General features: G+C 41.1%; 1 protein-coding gene across 1 annotated transcript; it reads left to right on the top strand.

Annotated features, from left to right (window-relative positions):
* Positions 1-278: 278 nt before the first annotated feature.
* On the top strand, positions 279-21,626 carry LOC146173776 (uncharacterized). Its single transcript, XM_084585271.1, has 6 exons — positions 279-427; positions 10,962-11,120; positions 16,480-16,628; positions 17,820-17,902; positions 19,118-19,207; positions 21,475-21,626. The coding sequence occupies exons 2-6, from the start codon at positions 10,989-10,991 to the stop codon at positions 21,624-21,626; spliced, it is 606 nt and encodes a 201-aa protein (XP_084441397.1). The 5' UTR covers positions 279-427; positions 10,962-10,988.
* Positions 21,627-25,139: the final 3,513 nt, after the last annotated feature.

Genomic DNA, 25,139 nt, shown 5'->3' with positions numbered 1-25,139 from the left:
TGATAATAGGGTTAATTTGCTTTGTTGTTTTTTTTTTTTTTGATCGAAGGCTCTAGCATTTAAAGACGTAGGCTTAAGGACTAAACATGTACCGAAAAAATAAAACTCTGATGCAAAACCAGAAATGCCACTCTTCTGTATTCCCCGCTGATTTACAACCGCCTCGATGAAAATCATGCTGCTGCAATTACGCTTTCTTGAAACCTTGTAATGAGCTGCCAGGTTTCTTCTATACCATAGTATGGCTATCAATTTTCCCGCTTCCAGCAACAGCTGCCCTCTGTCCGAGCTATGGGGAAGCACAAAGCTCAGTATCTTTCAGTCATGGTGGGCGTTGCTTCCCACCTTTTGGCCCCTGGGTAAGTCACTTTCACTTCTGCAGCGACGAAGCCTGGACGACGAACCGCTGCGTGCCACTAGATTTCAGGTTAGTGATGTACGATATAACTTCATCTAACATACTCTTGTTGGCCTAATTCTCTTGAGCCAGTAGTGTGTTATGGTAGAGCATTGCTTTATTCTACATATAATCTCTATTTCATCTGCTCCTTCGTTCAATTGAAACCGTTGAAAAGATCGTTGCACTAAATATATTAGCCTCTTATTAAAAAAAAACAGCCTAAAAGGAAAACTGAGACAGCCGTGTGAAATTCGCTAATTAAATCGTTCAAAAAGGCATAAAACACGAAGTTAAATGTTCGGCATTAATGCCTCGAGTCTTGGAGCCGGCAAACTTCAGTGAATAAAGGACTCAAAAGAAGAGCTATGCAGAATTCCAAAAGCATGTGAGCGGCATTTTGTCGTAACCTTGTTAGAGGAGAGAATAAGGCCGAGCCACCCGGCGCCGAATATTCTAAAAGAGCCTACCGCTGATTTCTGATGTCACCAGTTTTGCGCAAAGCCTTCTGTTAAGAATAAAACATAAAAAAGGTAAACGGCATCTACCAAAAAAAAAAAGACGGTAATGGCATTCGCTTCGACAAACCCACGGCCAAATAAGAGGCGAGCGTTATTTCGTCTTACATTTGCTCGGCGTCATTTATTTTTTTTAAGTTAGAATATCATAAAACAGTCTGCCAGAATCGAACAATTTCGTGCTCAGTCTTTTTGTTATCGCTTTTTGCGAGCGCGTGGTTTGTCTGAGAAGCACTGTCAGTGCTCTCAAACCCTTCGTTTGACTTATCCAAATATAAGGTAGACCTTACATTAACTACTTTCCCTGAAACGGGCTTACAGTTCGCTCGACAGTGACTTCGCTAGGTCCCCTACGGTTCCTGCTAAAAGCATTCGGCTACCCAACTGGCCACCAATAAGGAAAACAACAAAAGTAAATTGAGTGCTTATCATAACTACATTATACAGTTACTGCGGTGCTAGGGTGTGTTTCTTCTAGAGATAATTCTTTCTATTATTAAACTTATTTCTTGCGCTACCATCGTTGACCAAGTTTGAAAAACGACTGCATAGAACGCTCGTTAAAGACTACTTTTCCCGCATAAATATCGTGTGAATGTGGGCGTGAGCTCAGGCTTGCAAGAGAATATCAAGATATGACATAGGACTAACACTTTCGCAAGCAAATGAAACGTGAGGCATTCCCGATGTCGAGACTATCAGGAGAACATCTAAGTAGTTTTAAAATTATTTGGAATGGCTGCGGCCAAATTAAAAGCAGGCAGCAATGCAGATCTTTATGCCAGTATTAAAACTGTTAGCAGTTTTGTCCTAAAGTATATTTAACCAGAAGTGTAAGAAAACAGGCAAAGATTAACATGTCAAAACACAATAATAATGTATTATTTCTTTATTTTTTTTATTATACATACCTTCAAGGCCCGTTGGCGCCACAGAATAGAGTGGTGAGATTGATAAAGTATTTGCTGTACAAAACAGATTTATAAGGCACTTTGAACAGCGATCTAGAAGTTAGGGTCACAAATGCAGGCTGTGTAGGAGGGAAGGCGGTTCCATTCAGTGGCTGCTGGAAAAAGAGGAACGGTACAAGTTCGTGCCACAAGATGGCGCTCCGATTTTGTGCTGATGGTATATCAGTTATAGCCGAGTCATTTAAGAACGACGATAGGGTAATCTCCGCAAATCAGGAAGCAACACAAGGTAGCAGAATACAAAGCACCTTAGAACTGACCAATCTAAACTGGAAAAAGGCAGAAAAAAATATTCCTAAAAACACATCTACAGGAATAGATGGAATTCCGATCAAGCTGATTAATGAACTCGGTCCAAAAAGTAGGGAAACGTTGTTAAAAGCTTTGGAAACAGTCATAGCGAATAAGCAAATTCCGGACAGCTGGCGGCAGTGTAAAATGAATTGGTTTATAAGGGGAAAGGAGACAGGATGCACATAAAATCCTACAGGCCGATTACCATAACATCTGTAATGTACAGGTTAGCCATGCAGGCGGTGAAATTAAAGGTGCAAGCATGGGTTGAAAGTAACAAGATACTCGGAGAACTTCAGAACGGCTTTAGAAATGGTAGGCGCTTAGATGATAGCCTGTTCGTGCTTACCCAATGCATCGAAATATCTAGAGTGGAAAATAGACCTTTGTATTTGGCCTTCCTGGACATAAACGGGGCGTACGACAACGTAAGCAGGGAACTCTTGTGGAACATATTAAAAAAAGAAGGTATCGGTTATGAGATTATCGAGTTCCTACAGGAAATATACCGGGATAACAAAGTAGAAATTACATGGGAAGGGATAAGAAGTACGGAGGATGTCAAAGTATGCAAAGGATTAAGACAAGGCTGTCCTCTATCACCGGTGCTGTTCATGCTTTATATGATAAACCTGGAACGGAGGATACAAGACAATAACCTAGGTTTTAACCTGTCATACAGATTAGGCGGAAAGGCGGTAGAGCAGCGCCTCCCCGGTTTGATGTATGCAGACCATATTGTGCTGCTAGCTAAGAGTCTGGAAGAATTGCAAACTCTAGTTAAGTATTGCGGAGACGAAGGGGACGCTCTAGGCTTCAGTTTCAGCGCAGTTAAGTCGGGTCTGATGATTTTCAATGGCTCAACTGATCAGGGTTTTAAAATTCAAGGCCTTGAAATACTTAGAGTAGCAGAATATAAACATTTGGGGGTATGGGTATAGTGCTCTAGAATATTGGGCAGTGTGACGACCGGCGCCGGAGAGCGGGCCGCTTTTGCAATGACAGGAACCGACTTCCGCGAGAGGGCGCGACGTGCAACAGGGGTGCCACGTTCGCCGCTCGGCGCGTAGCGGCCGCGGGGATAGTGGCGGTAAAGATGATGGTCGCGGTTCTCTTTGGAGCTATTTTCACACGCTACGCAATTGGTGCGATATTTAATAAAGAGGTTCCTTTTGCAACTTCTTAAACTGATCCCTGCCATTCCTTTACGCTAATCTGGAGACGCCGTGCACGCTTGGGTAGTCCTACGGAGCAGCGCGCTATGTTTGAATCGCTATTTGAAAACTCTTTCAACATTTCTTCTTCCTGCGGACAGTCATAAATCGTCCAGATGAACAATTTGTACTTAATGCTTCCAACGAAGTAGGGTGTTTTGAATTCGTTCTTACAGTAAGGGAATAAAGGCCGAGGAGCGCTACTAACACGCGGACGTGCAAAGCAAAGCTCTTTAGGAACACCTTATTTTTTTACGAGCCTTATTTACGAACACATTTTTCATCTTGAGGGTAATACATAACAACGTTTATCTTGAATCGCCAGTATTCTGTAATCGTTGTTCTTTACGTACCCTAGCTAATCACCACTTACAGAATTGACAAATACAGTGTGCGAAAATTTAAAGGACTGTGGTTACCGGCAAAAAAAAAAAAGGAGCGTATACACGACTGAAGCATTTATTTTTTGTTCGTGATTAACAAATACATATATCGCGGTCATTTGTTTACGTGCCGCTCACGAAAGGGTGAACCAGCTGTTTAGATGAAAAAAAAAAGTCGAGTACAGCTAGGGCAATACTTCAGATAAGATATGAAAAATTAAATCTGTCACATACGTTTACGAGGGAACACGTTCATATATTGGGCACTTGAGTGCGGGCGCTTTACTGGCATTAAATTGTACTGAGCAAAAAAAAAAAACAATTATAATTGCGCCTCGTATTGGCTGGTATGATGCAGTTCTTGGCGCGCACCGAGAAAAACAAATGCGAAAACGATGACGGGCACCTAATGCGCATGCAATTAATATAAGGCCGGATTCAAATGCGGATATTAATGCCTGTTTATTCTTCGAGTGTGTGGTATGAAATGTGAGTAATCGACTGGATATACTCGCCAACTACTGCTTGCCAGACTACAGTCGGGCTACTTGCCACGGCTACTCTTTGCAGGACTAATCAGGCCATAATTGTTAACAAGGTTGATATTACACGGGGAATACTTCCAAGGGAATTTAAATGTTTTACCTTTGGGAACTTTTGTCGTAGTTCGCTTACTTCGCAAAAAGCGAAGCTGCAGAAACACATGAAATTTAATTACTTCAAGTGAGAGCTTTCTGGTGCTCCAGGTAGGTAAAACTTTTGAACTTCCACATTTTATAGGAAGGTTGAAAAATCTGAAGTGCAAAGGCGTCCAAAAGGACCGTACACCCAAGCCAACGTTGTAGGTAAATTTCTACCTAGCTTCGAGCCTATGGCGCAGTTTTTGTTCGTGGCGAGAAACCATGCCGGCCTCACAACCTCGCTTTCGCAGAAGGATGATCTAGCGGAAGCGAATTGGGGTTTACTATAGCCTCTGCATCCTCTATTTTCCGTCGTTCTTTCTTTTTCAAATCTTTTTTTTTTATTTCGTATGTGCACCAAAACAGGACTAGAGAGATCTTCTGAGGGCAATGACTTGCATATTACCGGTTGCTTGAGCACGCAGAATAAAAACTACCTAGACATTTTTTCGAACAATTGTCATTGTCAAACTATGTGCATTGAGATTAAATGTCTTAAGCATAGCGCGCGCATCTCTGGGTACTTAAAGCTACCCGTTACAATGTTCCAGCTTATGGAAAGAAAAGAAAATGGTTTGTTCTTAGATTAGTGCACAGTTACAGTTGACTCTTAAATTTCGACGCTTATATATTTATACGCGTTCGATTGCAGCCTGTTTGTGCAGTACTTTCCTCTTCCCAGGCCTTCATTTGGTTCTTTCCTTTTTTTTTATTGTCTTTCATATATCTCCACTTTTCTTCGTCTTCGGCTGCCTGCCTTCTTCTCAGTCGTGTTTTTGCCGTGCCGCATGAAAATTCCAAACCTTTGTTCACATTCGCTCTTTTCACTGCGCTGCATGCTTTCCACCAACCCCTTTTTCCCTCCCTCGACACGTCTCTTTTTTTTTTTCTGTGAAACATTTACTTCCCACTTCTTCCACCTTTCCTGACCCACTGTGTTCCGTTATTCAGTAGCCCTTTACCTAGAGTGGTGTCGTTCGTTTTTCATGTCCTTACTATGTATACCTCCATGCGGGGTAGTCCACATTTAATTCATTTGAACTAAATACCGACTTCTCTTGTGGCTTCAGGTGATGTAGTGTAGACCGCATAGTTTGCGCGTGAAACAATGGAATATACCATTTGGGACTGTTTTGGTAATGGGGTCACTGTGGCCAGCTTTAGTCAGCGCTCGAACACAGGTGTTGCATGTTTGACTTTTTCATACGTCCTGTCTCCACACTGCCCTCTTTTTCAAAACGAGTACATTTCTGGACATCATTTAGTTGCATTAGGAATGCTAAAGCGAGCTGTACGGCGAGTGAAGCGTGCTGTGCGAGTCTGAATTTGTACGCCCTCTCCAAGCTGCTTTCTTCAAAGCCCAACTCCTGTCATGTTGCTTCCCCGAGGTGTTGCCGACGGCCAAAATGTAAAATAAATTAGGTGATTGCTTACAGTACTGAGCCTCATTAACCGGCATATTTGTAAAATCTTGTCGCGAATAGCTCGAGGCGACGCACAAGCAAACAAGAACGTACAGTGCACACGGTATCCACCCGCCGCACAGCGCGCATACGCGGGCGCCCGTACGGCTGACACACCAGTTGCTGGTGGCGCCCTCTGCGCTGCAGCGCCTCCGTCATCGCAAAAGCGGCCCCCCGCTCCCATGCATTTCGCGGCGCGGTCGACACACTGCCCGATCTTCTAGAGCACTATAGTATGGGTAAACGAAGGATTGGCATACATTTGAAAGCATGAGCAATCACTTAAGGCCAAAGGGCGAAGGAATGTCGGGATAATTAAGCATAAAGCATTGTGGGGATACAATATGTATGAGGTATTGAGGGGTATTTGGAAAGGAATTATGGTGCCCGGACTTACTTTCGGAAATGCGGTTTTGTGCCTAAAATCAGAGGTACAGTCGACATTAGAAACAAATCAGAGATCCGTTGGACGATTAGCACTAGGTGCCCACGGCAAAACTACAAATGAGGCGGTACAGGGAGATATGGGCTGGGCATCTTTCGAAGTACGGGAAGCTCAGAGTAAAATATTATATGAGGAACGCCTGAGAAAATTGGACAGTAACAGATGGGCAGCTAAGGTATTTAAATACCTGTACCTAAAAAGCGTTGACTCACAATGGAGGAAAAGAACTAGGAAACTAACTAGTAAGTATGCTAGTAACAAGGACGGAGAAATAAAGAGCATTAAGCAACAGGTGGAAAACACAGAAGGTAAAAATTGGATCAATTCGATGGAAAAAAAAAAACAGAGTGTGGAATTATACCGAAAGTGGAAAATGCAGATCAGGAAGGAAGATTTTTTTGATAACTCAAGAGGCAGTGCCCTACTTTTTGAAGCTAGATCAGGGTGCCTTAGAACACGCAGCTACAAAAAGAAGTTTAACAATGGAGATGACGCATGTGCTGTATACGGAAGCTCCAGTGAAACAATTGACCATATTATACTTGAATGCAATGGTATCCATACGGAAGTTGATGCAGGCGCAATCACTGTTCCTGAAGCTCTGGGGTTTAGAGATAACAGTGGCCGGGTGTATAAACCGGCGGTGGAAACTAGCAAAAAACGGCTGGAAGATTGGTGGCTTAAAAGCAGAGAAGTGACATAATGTTAGTAATGTAGGAGCAAAATTTAATAAATAGAATGATGGTTTAGTTAACAATTCTAAATCAATAATTAAGATATATGGAGAAAAATGAGCATGATAGCTACTGCTACCACCCCGTTTCAAAGGGGACGCTCCTATATTCCATCCATCCATCCATCCCGATGGTTGATGCGAGATGAGATGTAACTGGATGCGGTGAAAAGATTGTTTCAGAAAACGACTGAAGTAGTTTATTTTGTTAAAAAAGGCCGGGGCGAGAGCACTTGCGACGTATCGAAAGGTCAAGCAGGTCCGGTATATGTTTCATAGACTTGAAACTAGAATGCCGTGAGTAATTAGAGCAAATGAAACGGGTGGCGCGATTATGAATGTTCTCAAGAAAATTGAGATAGGAATGAGCAGGGTGTCATATACCAACGGCAAATTCAAACTTAGGACGGACAAGTGTATCATGTAATGTAAGTTGTGGTGAAGCAGGTGCTGATTCAAAGTTGCTTCTTAGGTAGCCTAACGTACAGAAAGCATTATTAGTGACATATTCAACATAAGTGATCCATGAAATATTGCTTATTATTATGAGTCGCCATAGCCTTTAGAGCGCAAATGTAGCATAAAAATAGAGGGCTGTAATAGCGCAGCGGTATGTTAAGCTATTGCAACAAAAATGCTAAACCCTTTAAGGGAAACTACCTCCGTAGATAAAGAAAAATAGAAATCGGCGCCGACATACGCGAACCAAGGAAACGTGAGCGGAGGCTGGAGGAAAATACACTGACTGGAACGCGCCGCTTCCATGGTGTAAATAAAGAAAACAAACAGGCCTATGATTGACTACCTGCTATTAATATAAATTTTAGCCGAGTGGCTCTGTCACCAAAATAGAAAAAAGTAGTTTCAAGTAGATGCGTTGACAAGCTCAAACGAATCGAATGCTAAAACTGTCTGTCTGGTCCTTAGAAGACACCACAATGCGTGGGAAGCAAATCTGAATGTCAACGAAAGATTGATTGGTCACTCCAGTACCCGATGCATTCTGAGCTAAGATGATCAAAACGTTTGCAGCCAGAGGCTGCTGCAGAAGGCTGGCTGTAGTTCTCACCTATAGACAGGGAATTCTTCATCGCATCAAAAATGTCTAGAAAAAGAAATGAATAAATGGCTGTACATAAAGGCGTGTCCGTAAACTGACAACGTGATAGCAAAAATTAATTTCAAATTGAGGACCCGTTCGCATTAATCTCGTTAGCTCGAACGCTGTTATTATAAACAAGGTATTCAAACGAAACAATCGTCATGGCCTAGCTTAGCTCATGACCCGCAACCCAAAAGCCCCGGGTGCTGCTCTCACCTCGCCCCAAGTTTTCTTGATGACCAATTACTTCAGCTGTTATTGGCCCAGTGCAATTTGAGCAATCCTGAAGTCTCAGATTCAGAACTTAGCTTACGTTTTTGTAACTGTCATTTCCATTCATATTAAATTCTGGTTTTCTATACACGGCAACTATCAATATAAGTTCTTTATCATCTGAACGTAATATAACACGTCAAAGTGGAAAGCGAGGGGGAGAATAAGAACGTTTATGCTAGACGTATTGCTTGACCCAAGGCCTCAGATAACATTAAACCACAAATAAAGAATAAACCCTGTATCATTGTAAAAGCATAAAATACACTGCGTTGGCAAGTATTAATCATGCTCGAGTCCTACGAAGAAAGACAATATCTGTACCTTTTAAAGTAAAAAAAAGACTCCAGGAACTATCTTTAAATTGTTCAGAGGCCGGCATTCATTTAGGTGCTTACGATAAAAGTTTTACAATTAGTGGCTGTAATCTCAAGAAAACCATTATTTCCATTAAATGATTGTCATTATCAAAATATGCGTTGTCGATGGTCATTAGTTTACTCAGGTGTGACATTGCTAGGAGAAATCCCAAACAATCTTACATTTATTATGCCCATCCAATTAGTAATGCTGGATATTTGGAGCCAGAACTCTGAAGAAAAAGGAAGTAATGAATCGCTTTGTTACTGCGAAAGTCTGGAGCCGTCGTGAACGGCAAACTATACCGGCGCTATCGGCAAAGTTGGACAGACTTTCTAGCAAATGGATTTAAGGAACTGTCGAACTGTAGCCTTATTTTTGATAGAAATAAAGCACGTTCTTGCAGATCACAAGAGGTACGTACCTATGAATTTTGAAATTTAGCTACTACGGTTAGGCGCTGCTTACAAGTATCTCTCTCTCTCTCTCTCTCTCTCTCTTAGTATATATATATATATATATATATATATATATATATATAAAATTCGTAACCACACAAACGAATTTGTGCCATACCCTGCGGTTCTGGCACAAATATTTCGTCGCGGACTCTTGAACTTCTACTGTAATCGACACACAAGGAAAACCCAAAAACCGTGTTACTCACCTGTGCACGTGTCGCCTGATCTCTCGCTTGTGCGGGCTGCAGTAGGGAGTATCAGCGAGCACCGCAGTGGGGCCAGAAATTGATAACATAGCGTGCGACGAAAACTACAGCCTCACGTGTATACTGGCTGGCGTCATTACAACTGCGTGCGGTTGCGAAAGGGCATAAGTGCCAGACATGTCAAAGGCACAGTGCAGAATTTACGCTTTTTTGCATTCCATATTACGCGCTCACTTAAAATAATATTCAAAATAACTCCATCGCGGTAGCTCAACTGTTGGAGCTCTCGACTGCTGTGCCCAAGTATGCGGGTCCCGTTTTTAGATGGAAGCGAACCGCAAGGTGCCCATGTGCAAAGTCAGTGAACCTTAAGAACACCAGGAGGTCGAAATTTCCGGAGACCTCAGCTATGGCTTCCCTCAGAGCCCTAATCGCTCCTGGACGTTACACCCCATAGACAGAACGAAAAGAAAGGGTTTTCGCAATGTTTTACCATAACAAGTTATGACCTACAACACGTTCATCAGATTCACCCTTGAGCACGTTGTCCTCATTTGATCCCCTTTACTGGAGCATATATACATGGGCTGAAGTGACTGCAAAGAAAATTAGGGACAGTCATTTTTACTAAACCGAAATTAGCAAATTGTCCTACTGAGCTATCTAATATTGCCAACATTATAACTCTGAAAAAGAGTGAAATTAGAGCGTTCAGAATTGGTGTATCAGCTCATTGACCAGCAGATCAACGTAAATATTTCAATGCACATTAGATGTGATACAGCTGGGACCACCACAAATAAGCATTAAAAAAAGTTCACTGAACACCTATTTCGTGCTGTTTCAGATTTTCCTATTACGCAAGAAGCATAAGGGAATGGAATAGCCTACATTCATCAATTCTTAACACTACATCAATAACTATATTTCATTGCTTGTGAATCAGTATGTGAAGACATTACCGCAAAAACCTATGCCATTGCTATTATTCGCTCGGAGTATTTTTGTGCAATTTTTTCATTTTATTTCAAAATATATAAATATTTTGACTTACTATTCTTTCTCATTCTTTCTCTTGCGCTTACTACTCCGGTTGGCAAGCCAGTACAAGTTACTGTTAACATTAACATGCTTAAAACCGTGACTCATTGCAGTGTCCTAGATGTACTAAACAACTTATGTGCCAGTTATGCCATAATCCCGTGTGGAATTGGCAGTATTTCTAAATACGCAAGCACCAATAGCTGCTTGAAATATGCGCATAACTTTGATAATATAAAATTAGCTTCACAGTATTAGCTAGCTCCCCGCAGGGGGCACCTGTTATATGGCAATTTATTCTTCAGCTCAGAATTCTCAACATAATTTGTTTTTATATGCAGTCACATTTTATTTTCATTGTTGCATGATCCTAATGATTGAAACTCTTTTTGGTACGACCTGGCACCTTTCCTACTACAGTGTATCTTGGTTTTTCGAGGGAACACGATGGAAGTTCGGGGTGTGATCCTGGCTATTGTGGGTGCCCTTTGTCTTTTGGCTGCCGTTAAAAGCTGTGGTGTCAGCAGTATACCGTATGAAGACGACCCCAAGAACTTTGACCGGCAGCGCATTTCTGATGTAAGTAATTTCTTTTCCAAATCGCCCGACAGGAATGTTCCTTTCAGTTTCACAAGTTACCAATTGCTACAGTTTCGTCATAATTGATAAAATGGAGATACGAGGCTTTGAACCAGCTTCCACCTAAATATAAAGGGCACTGCTGGAGACGTCGAGTACATTAGCCACTTTTTGTTCTTTAGCGTGGGTTAAATTGAAAAAAGATCAATGTTATGTGGCTACACAGGACACTAGTGAAGCCTTTTTCTTTACGTATTAGTACCTTGCTGCCTCATGCTTGAGAAGAGAGCGTTAAACCGAGCTTTGTTTTATAAAAGACTCGACCTTAGAGTATTGCGCACAGATTGACTGCTTTTCTGTTACTGACGAGAGTTTCTAGAATTTAAAATTGTAAACTGTCTGCAAAAGTTCTTGTTGGGGGTGAAATAAAGCATGAACTAGACGACGCGCAAAGCTACCACTCCGTCGGTTCTCCGCCTGCTGTTCGCGACGCTCGCATGGTCGCGTGGATCGAGCGCGGGTGCATTTCTTTTCGCTACACTGTCGAGAGAAGGCGAGGCATCTTGTCTCTTTCTCTAAGGTGGATAAGGAGAGGAGGAAAGCGTGGCCAAAGCCGCGTTGGCGTGGATAAGGGAGCGGAGGGAGAAAGTACAGTTGGATCTGAGTGCCGTACGCGGGCTCGGCGTTCGCATAGCAAAATCGGCCTACGCCGAATCCTTTGCAGCATGTCAGAGTCGGCGCTCCTGATTTATCTTACTCCGTGCCCACAACAAGCTTTGGGTTGACTCCCATTGCGATAAGCTAGGCCGACAAATTGAACAGTTCCTCTTATCTTGCACTTGCTTGTTTACAGAACACCAACCCATTAATGCATAATATCACGATCCATGAACACATAAAGCACAAAACACATATTCCTCAATTGGCTTAACAATAGGTTCCCCCATCCTTGTCATGCCTGGCTTGAACATTCAAAAAATCCGTATGGCAGTGACCATTCCCCAATAGTACTGAGACAGAAAAGGAATTTGATAAGCCACCATACCACAAAGACTGGTACTCATCACGTGCCGATTGGAAAATATTTAAAGCGGTCTCCTTATCTTAACTATTTTAATCACCTCGATGTTGAACGTTATGCATACATTACACAGCATGTACTTAATAAAGTGCAACAATCCATACCACTGTCCACAGGTACTGTCACTGCGGAGAAACAATGATGGAGTCAGGAATGTGAACAAGCTAAGAAAAAACAAAGCCTGGATAAAGTTTTCTCGTTACTAAAACAGAAAATTGAGTTCAACCGCTGAAAATCGAACGGAAGACGCATACGACGCATAGCTAAGTGAGATGCTTGATCTGCCTACGTTTCCTTAATCAGTTCGTATGCGAATACAAAGAAAGCTTGGAAAAGAATAAGAAAACTAAAAGGAAAAATTATAAACCCCTTAACCACTAGTAAATTGCCTCGTAGACACATTTAAAGCAAACACAGATGCTCTAGGAAAGAACATTGGTTTGCATATAGCTCAAAACATTATTCGCCTAAGTTTATAGTTATCAAGAATTCAGTAGAAGCAATGCCAATAGAGTCGGCGATGTTGTGATAAGGCTACGATAGACCTATAAGTATTCACGAACTTAAAGCAGCAGTATGACACAGCAAGATTATGGCACCAGGGGCAGATGTAATTACATACGAAATAATTAAATAGTTTCCGAAAAAACTCTTGAATGCATACTGGCTCTTTACAATACTGTTCACTTCCCGACATCTACCTTCAGCTAGGTAGGAGGCTTTAGTCATTTCTATTCTAAAGCAAGGGAAAGATCCCTCTATTGCTACAAATTATAGACCAATAGCCTTGACCAGTTGCCTGTGCAAGTTACTTGAAAAAACAGTAAATCCACGTCTGGTATATTTCTTACAAAACAGTTATATAATGAACCCCTTTTAGTCTTGCTTTATAGCTGGAGCTCTAGAGCAGACAACTTAGTGCTGCATGAGGCTTGTATTAGAGATGCATTTATACATTAATAGTTTTGCCTCTCTGCAATTTTTAACATTGAAAAAGTATAAGACACGACTTGTGGTTACGGCACGCAGAAAGATCTGGCAACATAAGGAATAGGCGGGAATGTGTTCTATAATTTGCTAAGCTACTTGACCCACCAGACCTTCAGCGTCATGGTGGGAAATTCTATATAGAGTTTTTTGTCCAAGAAAATGGCGTCCCTCTAGGCGGCTTACTGAGTTGTACAGTGTTTCTGCTGAAAAAGAATTTCTTGCGGGACATAATTCTAACCTCTGTTTTCAATACAACCTATGAGGACGACCTGCAGGTCAGTTTTCGGTCTTGTAATTTGGCTCTATGTGAGAGACAGGTGCTGGCGGCATTTGAACGTCTAGTAATATGGGCCGACGGGAATTGTTTCAAATTTAAAGTTCACAAAACCACCTGCGTGCGTTTCTCTTGGAAACTAGGAATGATTCTGAGGTCTTGAGTCTTTCTTCGCAGGCAAGAACGAACGGTAGCGAGGGAGCAAAAATTTTAGGGGTTGTCCTAGACGACAAACTCTCATTTCTTTCCCACGCTAGGCACGTAAAGGGAAAGTGAATAAAAACCATGATCATGCAAAAGATCATATCACACCCGTCCTGGGGCACCGATACGAAATACTTGATAAAACTCCACCGCAGCCTGATTCCTTACGAAATAGGCTATACATGTATAGGTACCAATCCGCAAGAGAATCAGTGTTAAGGCTTCTCTACCAAGTATCATATCATATCAGTTTATTCAAACATCCTATGATGCTTAGAGGCACGGACAAAAAGCACTCGATGGGCTTGGCGAGGTCCGTGCCGCCTATAAGGCATACAGTGGACAGCGTTTGATGCGTCAGTGGTAGAAATACGCCAGCAGGACTCAGCTGCTCATGAACAGAAAATCATAAAGGATAAAAATGTGATACGAATAACAATGACAAACTTTTACGGTATGGAACATGACAGATATGATGAACGGAGATTGCATATCTCTGGAAAACATAGCTGAATGAGTACATATGACATGGTCAGACAAAGAAACTAACAATATTATTATATATATTTGTACAAAAAAATACTACGGAAATGCTTGAATGATTTGTCAGTGACGTCTGTGCCATCTTCTCCGGAAAGTTCGTTAAGATGAGATGGCAAGCAAAACTTCAACATTTGTTTCCCGTAATTTTTACGGCAAACGTCAACTTTCCATTTTTGCGGTTTTCGCGTACAATACAGAGGATCGTTCGCCGAGAGCCTAGCTAGTTCAGCTAATGAGTTATTGTGTTTGATTATTGACATTACATACATTACATGCATTAAATTTACATTACAGATTACATAGGCCTTCGCCTCTCTTCCGGTGCTTTCAGAACCAGTTCAGTTCAAAATTTATATGTTGCAACCAGTGTCTGGAGTCTATCCAAGCAGCGAACATACTTATCGGTTATGTACGCCTTGAAAACCAACTCGCTTAAGGACACCTGTGTCAAAATTCATTGATTGCATACTTAGCACCGAGGTTGTACGTTAGCAAACCCCTTTACTAGCAGCCTTTCCTCACACCTGTAAAAAATTTGGCGGAAGAAATTAATTGTATCACGATGACTGCGCAACTGAGTGCTGGAATGAAGCACCAGTTCCATGGTCAACTCAACGAATTAAATGCGATAAAACACTTTTTGCTTTTCACAAAAACAGCCTTGCTGAAGCTGTTCAACAATTTTATGTCGCTTCAATAAAAATACAAGTAAAATACAAGTGTTAAGAGTTGTACACTTATGGATCGAAAAGCGCAGAATATGTTGCTTGTACGATTGCTGGGAAGACGTTGTCGGCCACCAAAACCATCAACAAGGACAAAACCTTCTTCACAGCTGAGACGGTCGCTATTCTTATTGCTAAAGAAAAGATCTTTTAAAGCACAACAACAAAATCTGTCATATACTCTGACTCGCTTAGTGTTGTCTCAGCACTCTTGGGTGCACTGAAAAAGTATGAAAAGCATTTTAACGCGCTCCTGAAAAGCATACTGAAGGCATTAAATCAAAGTCAAACAATGTTCGGTTGGGTCTCCAGCTACTGTGGGAACCATGAAAATGAAGCCAACAAGGTGGCAGCGTCTGCATTAAAACAAGAGACTGATGCATATTACCCACATTCCTTACCAACACGGCTGGATTTCAGTCATGCGCAGGCTAAATCAAATGTGGCATATTGAATGGGATATGGAAAGTGATAACAACGTGCATGCTATCAATCCTCGTGTAGGAGCCTGGAAGGAACAGCTGGAAAATCGCTTCATTGAAGTGGCGCTAACAAGATTGAGTATAGGCCACACTCACCGAACCCACTCGTATCTACTTACGTCAAGCCCTCGCCCTCTATGCGATAAATGTGGGTAGCACGATTCTGTTGCACATGCGCTCATCGAGTGCACCCACTGTGAGGGAACGAAGGACTTGTTTTCAAGAAGTATGCAACCAGTGCATTCCACTTCATTCGAAACTGTTCCTTGAACTCGATTCATTATATGAGAACGGTTAATTTTGTCGAGATTGATTTTCGACAATTCCCATCTTTTAAGTGAATTGACAGAGCTCATAATATTATGGCATATCTACACCATGCTTTCTTTACAAATTTTTCACTGCGGAACTTTACGATGAGCCTATGTTATAATCTGTCGGAAACCTAAGTTAGGTTAAAGTGCCTTTTGGCATAGTCAAGTGGGCTCGGTAGCCATGCACAGTGAGAATTTCTCCGCCCTCTTGCTCAGGCCACTCTAGAACTTCCATCAGCTTAAACATTTATCTCTTTCTTCACCGGAGAACCACATTGTTTCAGATCATGAGATTTCTGATTATATTTCCAGCCATTGACAGTGAACGTATTCCTTTTATTTACATTCACAGCATATCATGACTTTTAACCGATTTGTATAGTAACAGTACGTGTCAGTCACTGGTGCTCTTTTGTATGAGGTGCCCTTGCGCCAATAAACATTACCAAACATTGTGACGTTCATACGTCCGTACGTCCATACTTACATTAGAGGCTTTTAGTTGAAGGGATAAGTACTAACCTAGGATGGTTTATCAGACCCTCCTACGCCGGTGCAGTGACCGCGGTTGCCACCACCCATGTCAATACATGTGCGCAGGAGTCTGGTAAACCGGTATACCTACACGTCTGTGTTTGTCTGGAAAGCTAAATCTCTCTAAGGTAAATGCACGTAAATATATGCTAAAACATCATAGCACGTGCCTGTCTTGTTAACATTGCTTTTCACATTTATATTGCTTTCAGATGACTGGTATTCAAGGGAAGTTGTACATCAAACAGCGAAACTTCAATAAGACAAACAACCGCTGTCACTCTGCGGAGAAGCACAGTGCAATTCCATCTGGTTTCATTTATACCCTACGTGCTGATTTCAACATAACCAAGAAAGTTCTGTGAGTGTCTCTAAAGGGACTACGTTAGCTTCGGCTCTCAGTTTCCAAGTTTCTATTACCTGCCGCTGCTGTACGCTTGTCTTTACGCAACCGAAGAAAGCTTGAATTGTCGCCATGAATAGAAGCTGCTTAGTGTTACTAGGAATTTTTTTTAATAATGCTATGATATATAACTAACTCATTGTATATTTTTTAAGCTGCCAGATTATTGCTGAATTCGCTAGGTGGTTAATTTCGAGCTCGAGAGTAGGGAGAGAAAGAATAATTGTAAGGCGCTCTTACAAACCATTATGATTTTGCAGTGGCTGAGTAACTGGCCTCTTTTATAAATGACCATCTATGTATGTGAGCGACTGGAGTCCTAATTTGGGGAAGTTTAATGAAAATGTTATATCTAAACAGTGCGAACTTCACTTTAAATGTGGTTAAAAGTTAGAAGCAGGGTTTTTTCTATAAAAACCCCTAGACGTGGTCGCATTTACTTCTTTTTACCAGTCTTTTCATGTGCTTTCTTACTACCTATGCGGATTCGTTATTAAGTGTTACATCTTGTTCTATAACGAAAAACTCCGTCAATGCTTGATATGCTATGTTTGATAACTATTGCATGAAAAGATCTCTCCGTGGCAAGAGGAAAATTGTTAGAACTCAGGACACAGATAGGACCAGAACAAACAATATTCGTTCCTGACTTTCCTGATATCTTCTGATTATTTCATTTTACTTACCTTGTGCGTCTTGAGGGCTACAAAATATTGATGCATATTGTAAGGTTATACTATGTCTTAAATAATAGCTCTTCTTCCGTTTACCTCAAAAAATACTTACTCGACGTTGTAGAGACTAGCCCTACAGCAATTACGAAACATTTAGGACCTAGTATTTAAGGCGCAGCATTGTGTTTCTACTCTAAATGTGAATCGAAATAAAATGTCTTGCAATAAAGCTAGAAGAGCAAACCATCTTACAATCATTACCGAAATATCAAGTTAACACCGAACACAGCAGCGTTAGATACAATTCTTAGAAAAGACAAATTAAGCATCATTTCACTGGAAATGCAGCAACTGATAAATGCTGCTGCGTTGTCGTACGTTTTTGACATTCGCCTGCTTGAGGTTGGAATGAAGCGCTATAAAACATTTTCCTGCAACGTGATACCATTCAGCAATTTTTCCTTCCTTTTTTCAGGGTTGGGTATAACACATCATTCAGGGTTTCAACCACACCACCCCACAAGGTGAACAACGCTGGCACATACAAAATGTTCCCTGGTAAGTGGGCGTCTAGAACTTCTTTTAGTGTTTGTACGTGAAAAAAAACAGCAAAGCACCCAGCCCCAGAGAATATTTTTTTTATACCTTGACAACAGTCGGGAAACTAACAATGTCCATCCAGTTTGTGCATTAATAAACATGGGAGGTCTACACAAGACTCGGAAATCAGAGACTAGTCGGACTTGACAAAAGCCAAGTACGATCTTCAGGTTGTTTTTACAATCGTTGCGACACAAGTTTACTGCGGTCGAAAGTTTTTAAATGCGCAATATATTGTTTCGCGTCGCACTATTAGCCATATGCCTCACATGAGATGGTGCGGACTCCATATCAAATGCTACCGGGTAGCCGGAGGTGACAAAATTTTGAGCTTTTTCTTTGCCTTCTGCTCAACTAATCTGGCTTTTAAATCATTTAACGGTTTGGTCCTAAAGACAACATCGGGCAGAATAAATTCTCTTTTGTTTTGGCGCTGTAAATCTTACGTTTTCATGTGGCCAAAAACGTAACGCTTACTACTGCGATGAATGTGCAGCAATCATCTTATGGAAACTGGAGAAAGTTCTCATGAGCAACAAAACGAATGCTAATAGAAAACATTTCAAAGAAAGATCCTTTTTTGAGCAAACTTGGGCCAAAAGCGTGCATAGTGGACTGTCATGAAATATACGTAGATATGTTTGACAGCAACGCTTCGCGCTCGAAGGCAGCTCTTCACCAGCATATGTTTATGCAGTGAAATTGACTATTTCGTGGTGCTTTCAACTCCGCTCAGGTGATACGTCTGCGCTAAGCCCTAATCCGTTCCTATTGTGCATTGATTAAGTATGTGATACTTGCAACTCTCTGTAGCACATGAAAGGGTTCTGAAATTGTGTCGCCATTTACGTTTATTATATTGTTAACTTCGGAATGACCGCGATGTACTTAACTCTCGACTTGCAAATTACGAGCGCTGCGACGGAGAACAGCAACGAGAGAGTAAAGACAAGGACAGGCGCTACTATCAACTGAACGTTTATTTCTTTACTCTCTTTACTCTTGTCTTTACTCTCTCGTTGTTGCTCTCCGTCGCAGCGCTCGTAATTTGCAATCATGTACCAACTAGCTCAACTTTCCGTATTACTCTCGACTTGCTTCAGTAAGAAGCATGTATTCGTGAATTGTCGTTATATGTCCCTAAAGGGTGTGTTCTTTTCTTAAACACCACAGAATACCCGGAAATACTCTGGAAACTAATGTACATCAATGCAAAAAAAGCTTGCTGTATCTTGGTTGAAGACCTCGAGAATGGAAAGAGAGGTAGGTGCTCATGCGACTTATAAAGATCAACTGGATCGTAATACAAACATTGCGAAAGTAAAAATTTATTCTTTAGGGAACTTTATTATTTTCTCGAAAGACATGACATTCTGTTCATAAAGCACTATTGCGTGAACTTATCTCTAACGGCTTTTTTTAGGAAATTAAGTTTTGTTTAATTTCGTAAAAGCTAATGCTCCTGTAGAGTTGTAACCTCTACTTAAAGCAAATAAGAGTTCTGATATTATATATATATATATATATATATATATATATATATATATATATATATATATATATATATATATATATATATATATATATATATATATATATATATATATATATATATATATATATTCAAACAGGATGTCACACAACTTTCCCGATTACCTATTTTATTCCAACAGTTATTCTCAATTCTACCTTGAAGAAGGACGGTCCACCGTCCGAAACTGTTGGAATAAAATAGATAATCGGGAAAGTTGTGTGACATCTTGTTTATATATGAATATAATATATATATATATATATATATATATATATATGTGTGCGTGTGCGTGTGTGTGTGAGTGTGTCGTCAAGGCTTGGGAACTTGGATAAATGTTACTTATTTGTCTCTCAGAGTTGTGAATAATTATTTTTAATGATATTTATTGCCTCAAGGCATCAGTAGGGTACGGGATGATGAATAAATGATCAAACTACTGGACCTTTCGTCCTCAAAGTGGGGCATAAGATGACTTGCGGTGGTATATGTTCTTTGGCCTAATTTGTTGTCTGAACGTGACTCCATTTTCTGAAATCGGCAGTGGTCTGCGCTGAAATTTTCTGGTAGTGAGTAGATCAGATTTTCTTGGCTGTGCCATCTGGCGAACTCCGTGGCAGCGATTAGTCTGCATAAAATATTGAACTTTCTTCGATGATTCCAGTTATAGCATATTTTATTGTGCAAAAACCAGCACTTTGACCTTAAAATTCCTAACAGAGCATAGCGTCCTGGAATCTGAGTTCACATTTCGCAACTGTTTACCTCACCTTGTCGCAATGAATAAAGTGCCGCTCTCAAGTATATCTCCCGATAACACTTTTTGGGCTCCAGCAGGGCAGGCTAGGCATTACTGCGAGCATTTGTATCTTTTTAATAAAGCGTTTCGAAAGTTCCAATGTCTTCCAACAACTAACGTGTTATACGGACGATTCCTCCGAGTAAAAAGAAAGCTCGCCAGAGGAGCGCATCGGATAATTTACACAGCACTGGAAAGCAAGTCAACAGAATGTTTCATGGAATGGCTGGACACCACAATGGTAATCTTGCCAAGCACCCTCATGGCACGCTGATGCCGCATTTATCTCTTATCTGTTGTTCGACAAGTATTTACTGCTGCAATCTTAAAAAGTTAACTGCTGGAAACAAATACACCCAGGGCTCGGGTGGGCTGATCCGTGGACCATTTGCTTTGATGTCAATCCAGGGCTGCAATGCACAACCAAGTTCTTATTCTCGGCTTTAAAAATGGACAGCTAGCTACGAGTGCTTTTCACACCTAGGCCTTAGTATGAAATTAACTAGTTTTTGAAGCGAGGTATTTTTACAATGGTGAAATATATAGATAAAACGGTTAGTAAAAAAAACTAAAATTACATTCCTGTGAAAGAAAAAAATTCCTTGTTAGCGGCGTCGAAGGTTTGTGACATAACTTGGCGAATATTAATCTCGATTTGTAGCCCCGTTCACCCTGCAAGAAAAACAGCCCCTGTCTTTTTGTGTCCACCTGCTTCAAAAAAGTACAGCTAAAACTTTAAACGAAATTATATTTTGATACTTATACCCTAAGTTAAATGAAGGCAATGCTTGTTATGAGGTATAAATATATTATTCAGTTCAATTCAGCTCAATTTATTCGTCCAGAGCCACAATGTGGTATTCAACGGAGTATTGCTAAATGTTTGCGCTATTTGAAACTTTTAGCTCAAAGGCATTCAAAGACATTTGGTAGGCAATCATGCAGCTTTTAGGTCCACCAGGCAGAAATTATCTATGTCTGATAGGTTTTTAATATATACTTTTCAGAACACTTTGGTGAAAATGTACATACACAATCTTTGCGAAATAAAATTTTCGAGCACTAACTTGTAGCCATGGCAACAATCTCGTACATATTTGCATCTCATGTCGTTAGCCTTTCCTTGAAACGTTCTAGAGAGTCTTTCTCTGCGTAGGTAAATGGTGCAGCAGGTCGTTTTACGTTCCTTAATACCTACAGGTTGTCAGCTGGTTCAGACGGAGGAAACTGTCGATGCCGAGGTCCCCGAAGACTGCTTATGCGTGTACAACGCAAACTGCAAAGGCGAACAGATCAAGCTGTACGAACCCTACTGCAAGAATCTACCGACCATCTATCTGCCGCTTCATTAAACTCATTCAGAAACAGCGAGTTGTGGCAACTTTAACAGTGGTTTTTAGAAATAAAGATGTCTTGCAATCTTTTTAGCCAAACATCTCAGCTCTGACAATTACCAAATTTGTCTACTACACGCTCAACGAACACCCATGAGTATGCCCAGAAGCAATAATTTTGATCCCAGCTAGTTACAGTTGAATTTCTCGCCTAATTAGAGCGCAAATATGAGGACAAGCATTTTCAAAATAAGCGGGAAAAAATATCAGGGTTTCAAGAACGTTTATACAGTTATACATGCGAAAGCAATGGTTTATTTCGGGTTACTTTCTGGTCTGTATCGGCTTTGTCTTGCGGTAAGTTTCGATTTTGTTATGCTCCAGAATAATCACCTCTTAGACAAAGTGTTCCCGTTTCCTACCTTCTCTCCCGTTCCTGCTCAGTCCGCCGAACAAGTTTTTTTGGCTATGTAGTAGAACACGGCTCACTCGCCATCCTGGCGTGGTCTGATGTTTAACCTTTTGATTCTTTTATTTTTACTTGCCTTACATCTCTCTATCAATAAATTTGTTTTTGTTACCTTGTGCATTTTCTTGTTATTCTAATCTCTTATTCTTTTATCCCACTAATTATTTTGGATTATTTTATCCGTATTCGTTAGCAATTACCACCATCCCTATTTATCGTTTTACGTATCCTGCTAATGCTTTTATTAGTTATTGGTTTACAGGAAAAGTAAGGCGCAGTATCTGTAGCGCACATCATTAAGGCCCGATTACACCAGGTAAAATAATTTCGCATTAAAACTGCGAAGGGCTAATGAAAACGGATAAATGAAGGCATAATCCCTGTAAAATCAGAAGCCTGCCTATTCAACACCTACACTGCTATTATATATTGAGTTGCCTTCTTTCCTATTTAGTTCCCTTCTCATGTTTATAGCAGTTTGAGAAGAATTCCTCGATGCTGTTTGACTAGTGAGAAACGGCCACCTTCTTTTGCGAGGGATTGCACACCTGTTCACTCTACAGGCATTGCATATTTGTATACTGCATTGTTCACTGCATGTTCTTACAGTCAAGAAAGATCAAAAATGAGCTTTCAGAAATTATGCTAATCCTTTCGGTCAGACTTTATCTTGCACCAGATGGCAGTTTCTCAGCCCAATACAGCATCTCAACTTCAACCAAATAAAATGCTACAAAATTGGCAAGTGCTCGCCATATTCGCTTAAAACAAATTTGACACGAGGTGGTCAAAATTTCCGGAGTCCTCCACTACGGCGTCTCTCATAACCTGAGTCGCTTTGGGACGTTAAAGCCCACAAACCCAACCAAATCGGAAGTGTTGTCTGTCTTCGAGTGGTGTATCGAGCGTTGACAGAGCCACCTCAATGAACGACTGCACTCGATTTAGCGTCACTGAAAGGAGTTTAATTTTGTGCTAGCCGAAGTGTGGCCAGCATGTTTTATGAAATGTATTGACAGCTAGCAATAACGAAAAATCATGCCATAGTGCATATATTTCCCTTCATTTTTATATTTGTCTACACTGTCCTTTCTCCGTGTCGCTTACCTTTGATTTCCTCTACCGCTTCCACACTGTCCCTTCATTTCCGCGGCCCCAGTTCAGGAGCATGAGATATAAAATAGCAGATACCGGGGTTGGCAGACATCTTTTCACTTCCTTCTGAATAACTAATAATTATATAACCACATACTACTACTACTATTATTAACCAAAAAATTGGATTGAAAATGCTGGTAGGCGGTACCTGGAAGCTGACACTACCGCGCACTGACAGGATGTAGGGTTTCCTGGCGTTACGTTTCCTACCCACTCGGGCCTCTCCTTTCGTATAGGAGATGATATAAAATCAGCCACACTGGACCGTTGGATTCGCGTTACCCCCGGGCCACCCATGCACGTTCATCTGAATTGAAAACCGGGTGTTAAAGAGGCTATCGCTGCAAAACACAGCTTTCGCTCTGTCACAAGTTCGACAAATGCCTATTCCCTTGAATTTTAGTAATTTTAATTGTACATTGGAGGAGGAGATGAATAAAAAACCATGATGCACCTTGACACCATTCACTCTTTGTGAAAAACAAACTCACTCAATGAAAGTTAGGCATTTTAGCGGTGATTTTATTATGGCCATAATGGTAGACGCTTCGTTGACTCAGCCATAGCGATGATGCGTACAACGGATGCATAAACATCATGTGAGCCAAGGATTTCAAAACTATATTGGCACTAATCGAGCTATATTTTCTCATTTTGCACTTTTAATAAACGTTTACGTTTATTCAACTTCCCTTAAGCATTAGTTGCTAAGAAAATGGTAAGGCCCCTTCAAAACATATAATGCATTTAGTGCATGACACTTATCACGTTGTTTGTTTCTGCATTATAAGAACTGGGAAATAGAAATTTCAATTGATGGGGTGTTTTCTCACCGTTGTGTTACTGCTGGGAAACACGAGAAGGAGGTCGGATGCAATGTGATATGTCTCAGTGACGCGACTGGGTGTTATTCGAGTTGAAGGTATTTGCGCATCCGGTTCATGTCGCATGAAGGCACAAATGCGTGACATTGGCCGAGCGTCGCAGAAGTCATAAAACATCGAAGACTCTAAGATATTCGTTCATTCACATAAATAAAACTGACAAAGGAAAAAAAAATGAAAGCCACATTGTAATTTTGCTTTATTGTAACAGCGCCCGACTTACAGCGAGCATTTGCACCATCATTCGACGATGCGCCTGTGGGCTACACACCTAAAACAAAAATGCCCGGTCGCTTTCTTGCGGACATGTTCACACTGCGGCTTACCTTGTCATCTATCGAACGTTGAGAGTAGCACAATAGTGGTGCGCATGGGCGCTGTCACGTGTATTTTTTTAAATATTTCTCAAGCTTTCAATAACGCGATGATAGGGATCGCGCCACCTATGTCGTATAAAAAAAATAATTTTTATGCGTTTCTTAATGTGTTTTACAATTCTGTTGCCGATTTCTTAATATTGAGTGGTTGAAACTAATAGGTTAATTAGTCATGAAGAAGACAGAAAACAGCCTGAGTAACTCGGGCCTCTCCTTTCACATTGGAGTGTTGATTTGATGTATGGGGTTTAACCTCCCAAAGCGCCTCGGGCTATCAGAGACGCCGTAGTGGAGGACTCCGGAAATTTCGACCACAACCTGGGGTTCTTTGATGTGCGTTGACATCGCACGCACATGGGCACCCTGCTTTTCGCCTCCATCGAAAAGCGGCCGCAGAGGCCGGGATTCGGTCCCGCATCCTTGGGAGCAGTTGTCGAACGCCGTATCCACTGCTCCATGCCGGCGGAGCACATTGGAGTGTGATAAGAATATCAGCCTGCCACAACCCTTGCATTCACGTTACCCTAGTTCAAAATATCATCCTATATCTTCCGCCAGGGCATTCCTCTCGCTCCAGCCTCCTCACCATCCTGCGGCAATTTTTTTTGCCGCCATACAGTACAGTTGCTGTGTTTAGTTGTAC

This window comes from Amblyomma maculatum, chromosome 11, assembly GCF_055883805.1.
Source record: "Amblyomma maculatum isolate TAMU_Amacu chromosome 11, ASM5588380v1, whole genome shotgun sequence".
Taxonomy (NCBI): Eukaryota; Metazoa; Arthropoda; class Arachnida; order Ixodida; family Ixodidae; genus Amblyomma; species Amblyomma maculatum.
Note: the sequence above shows the minus strand (reverse complement) of the source record. Positions and strands in the feature narration are given on the sequence as shown.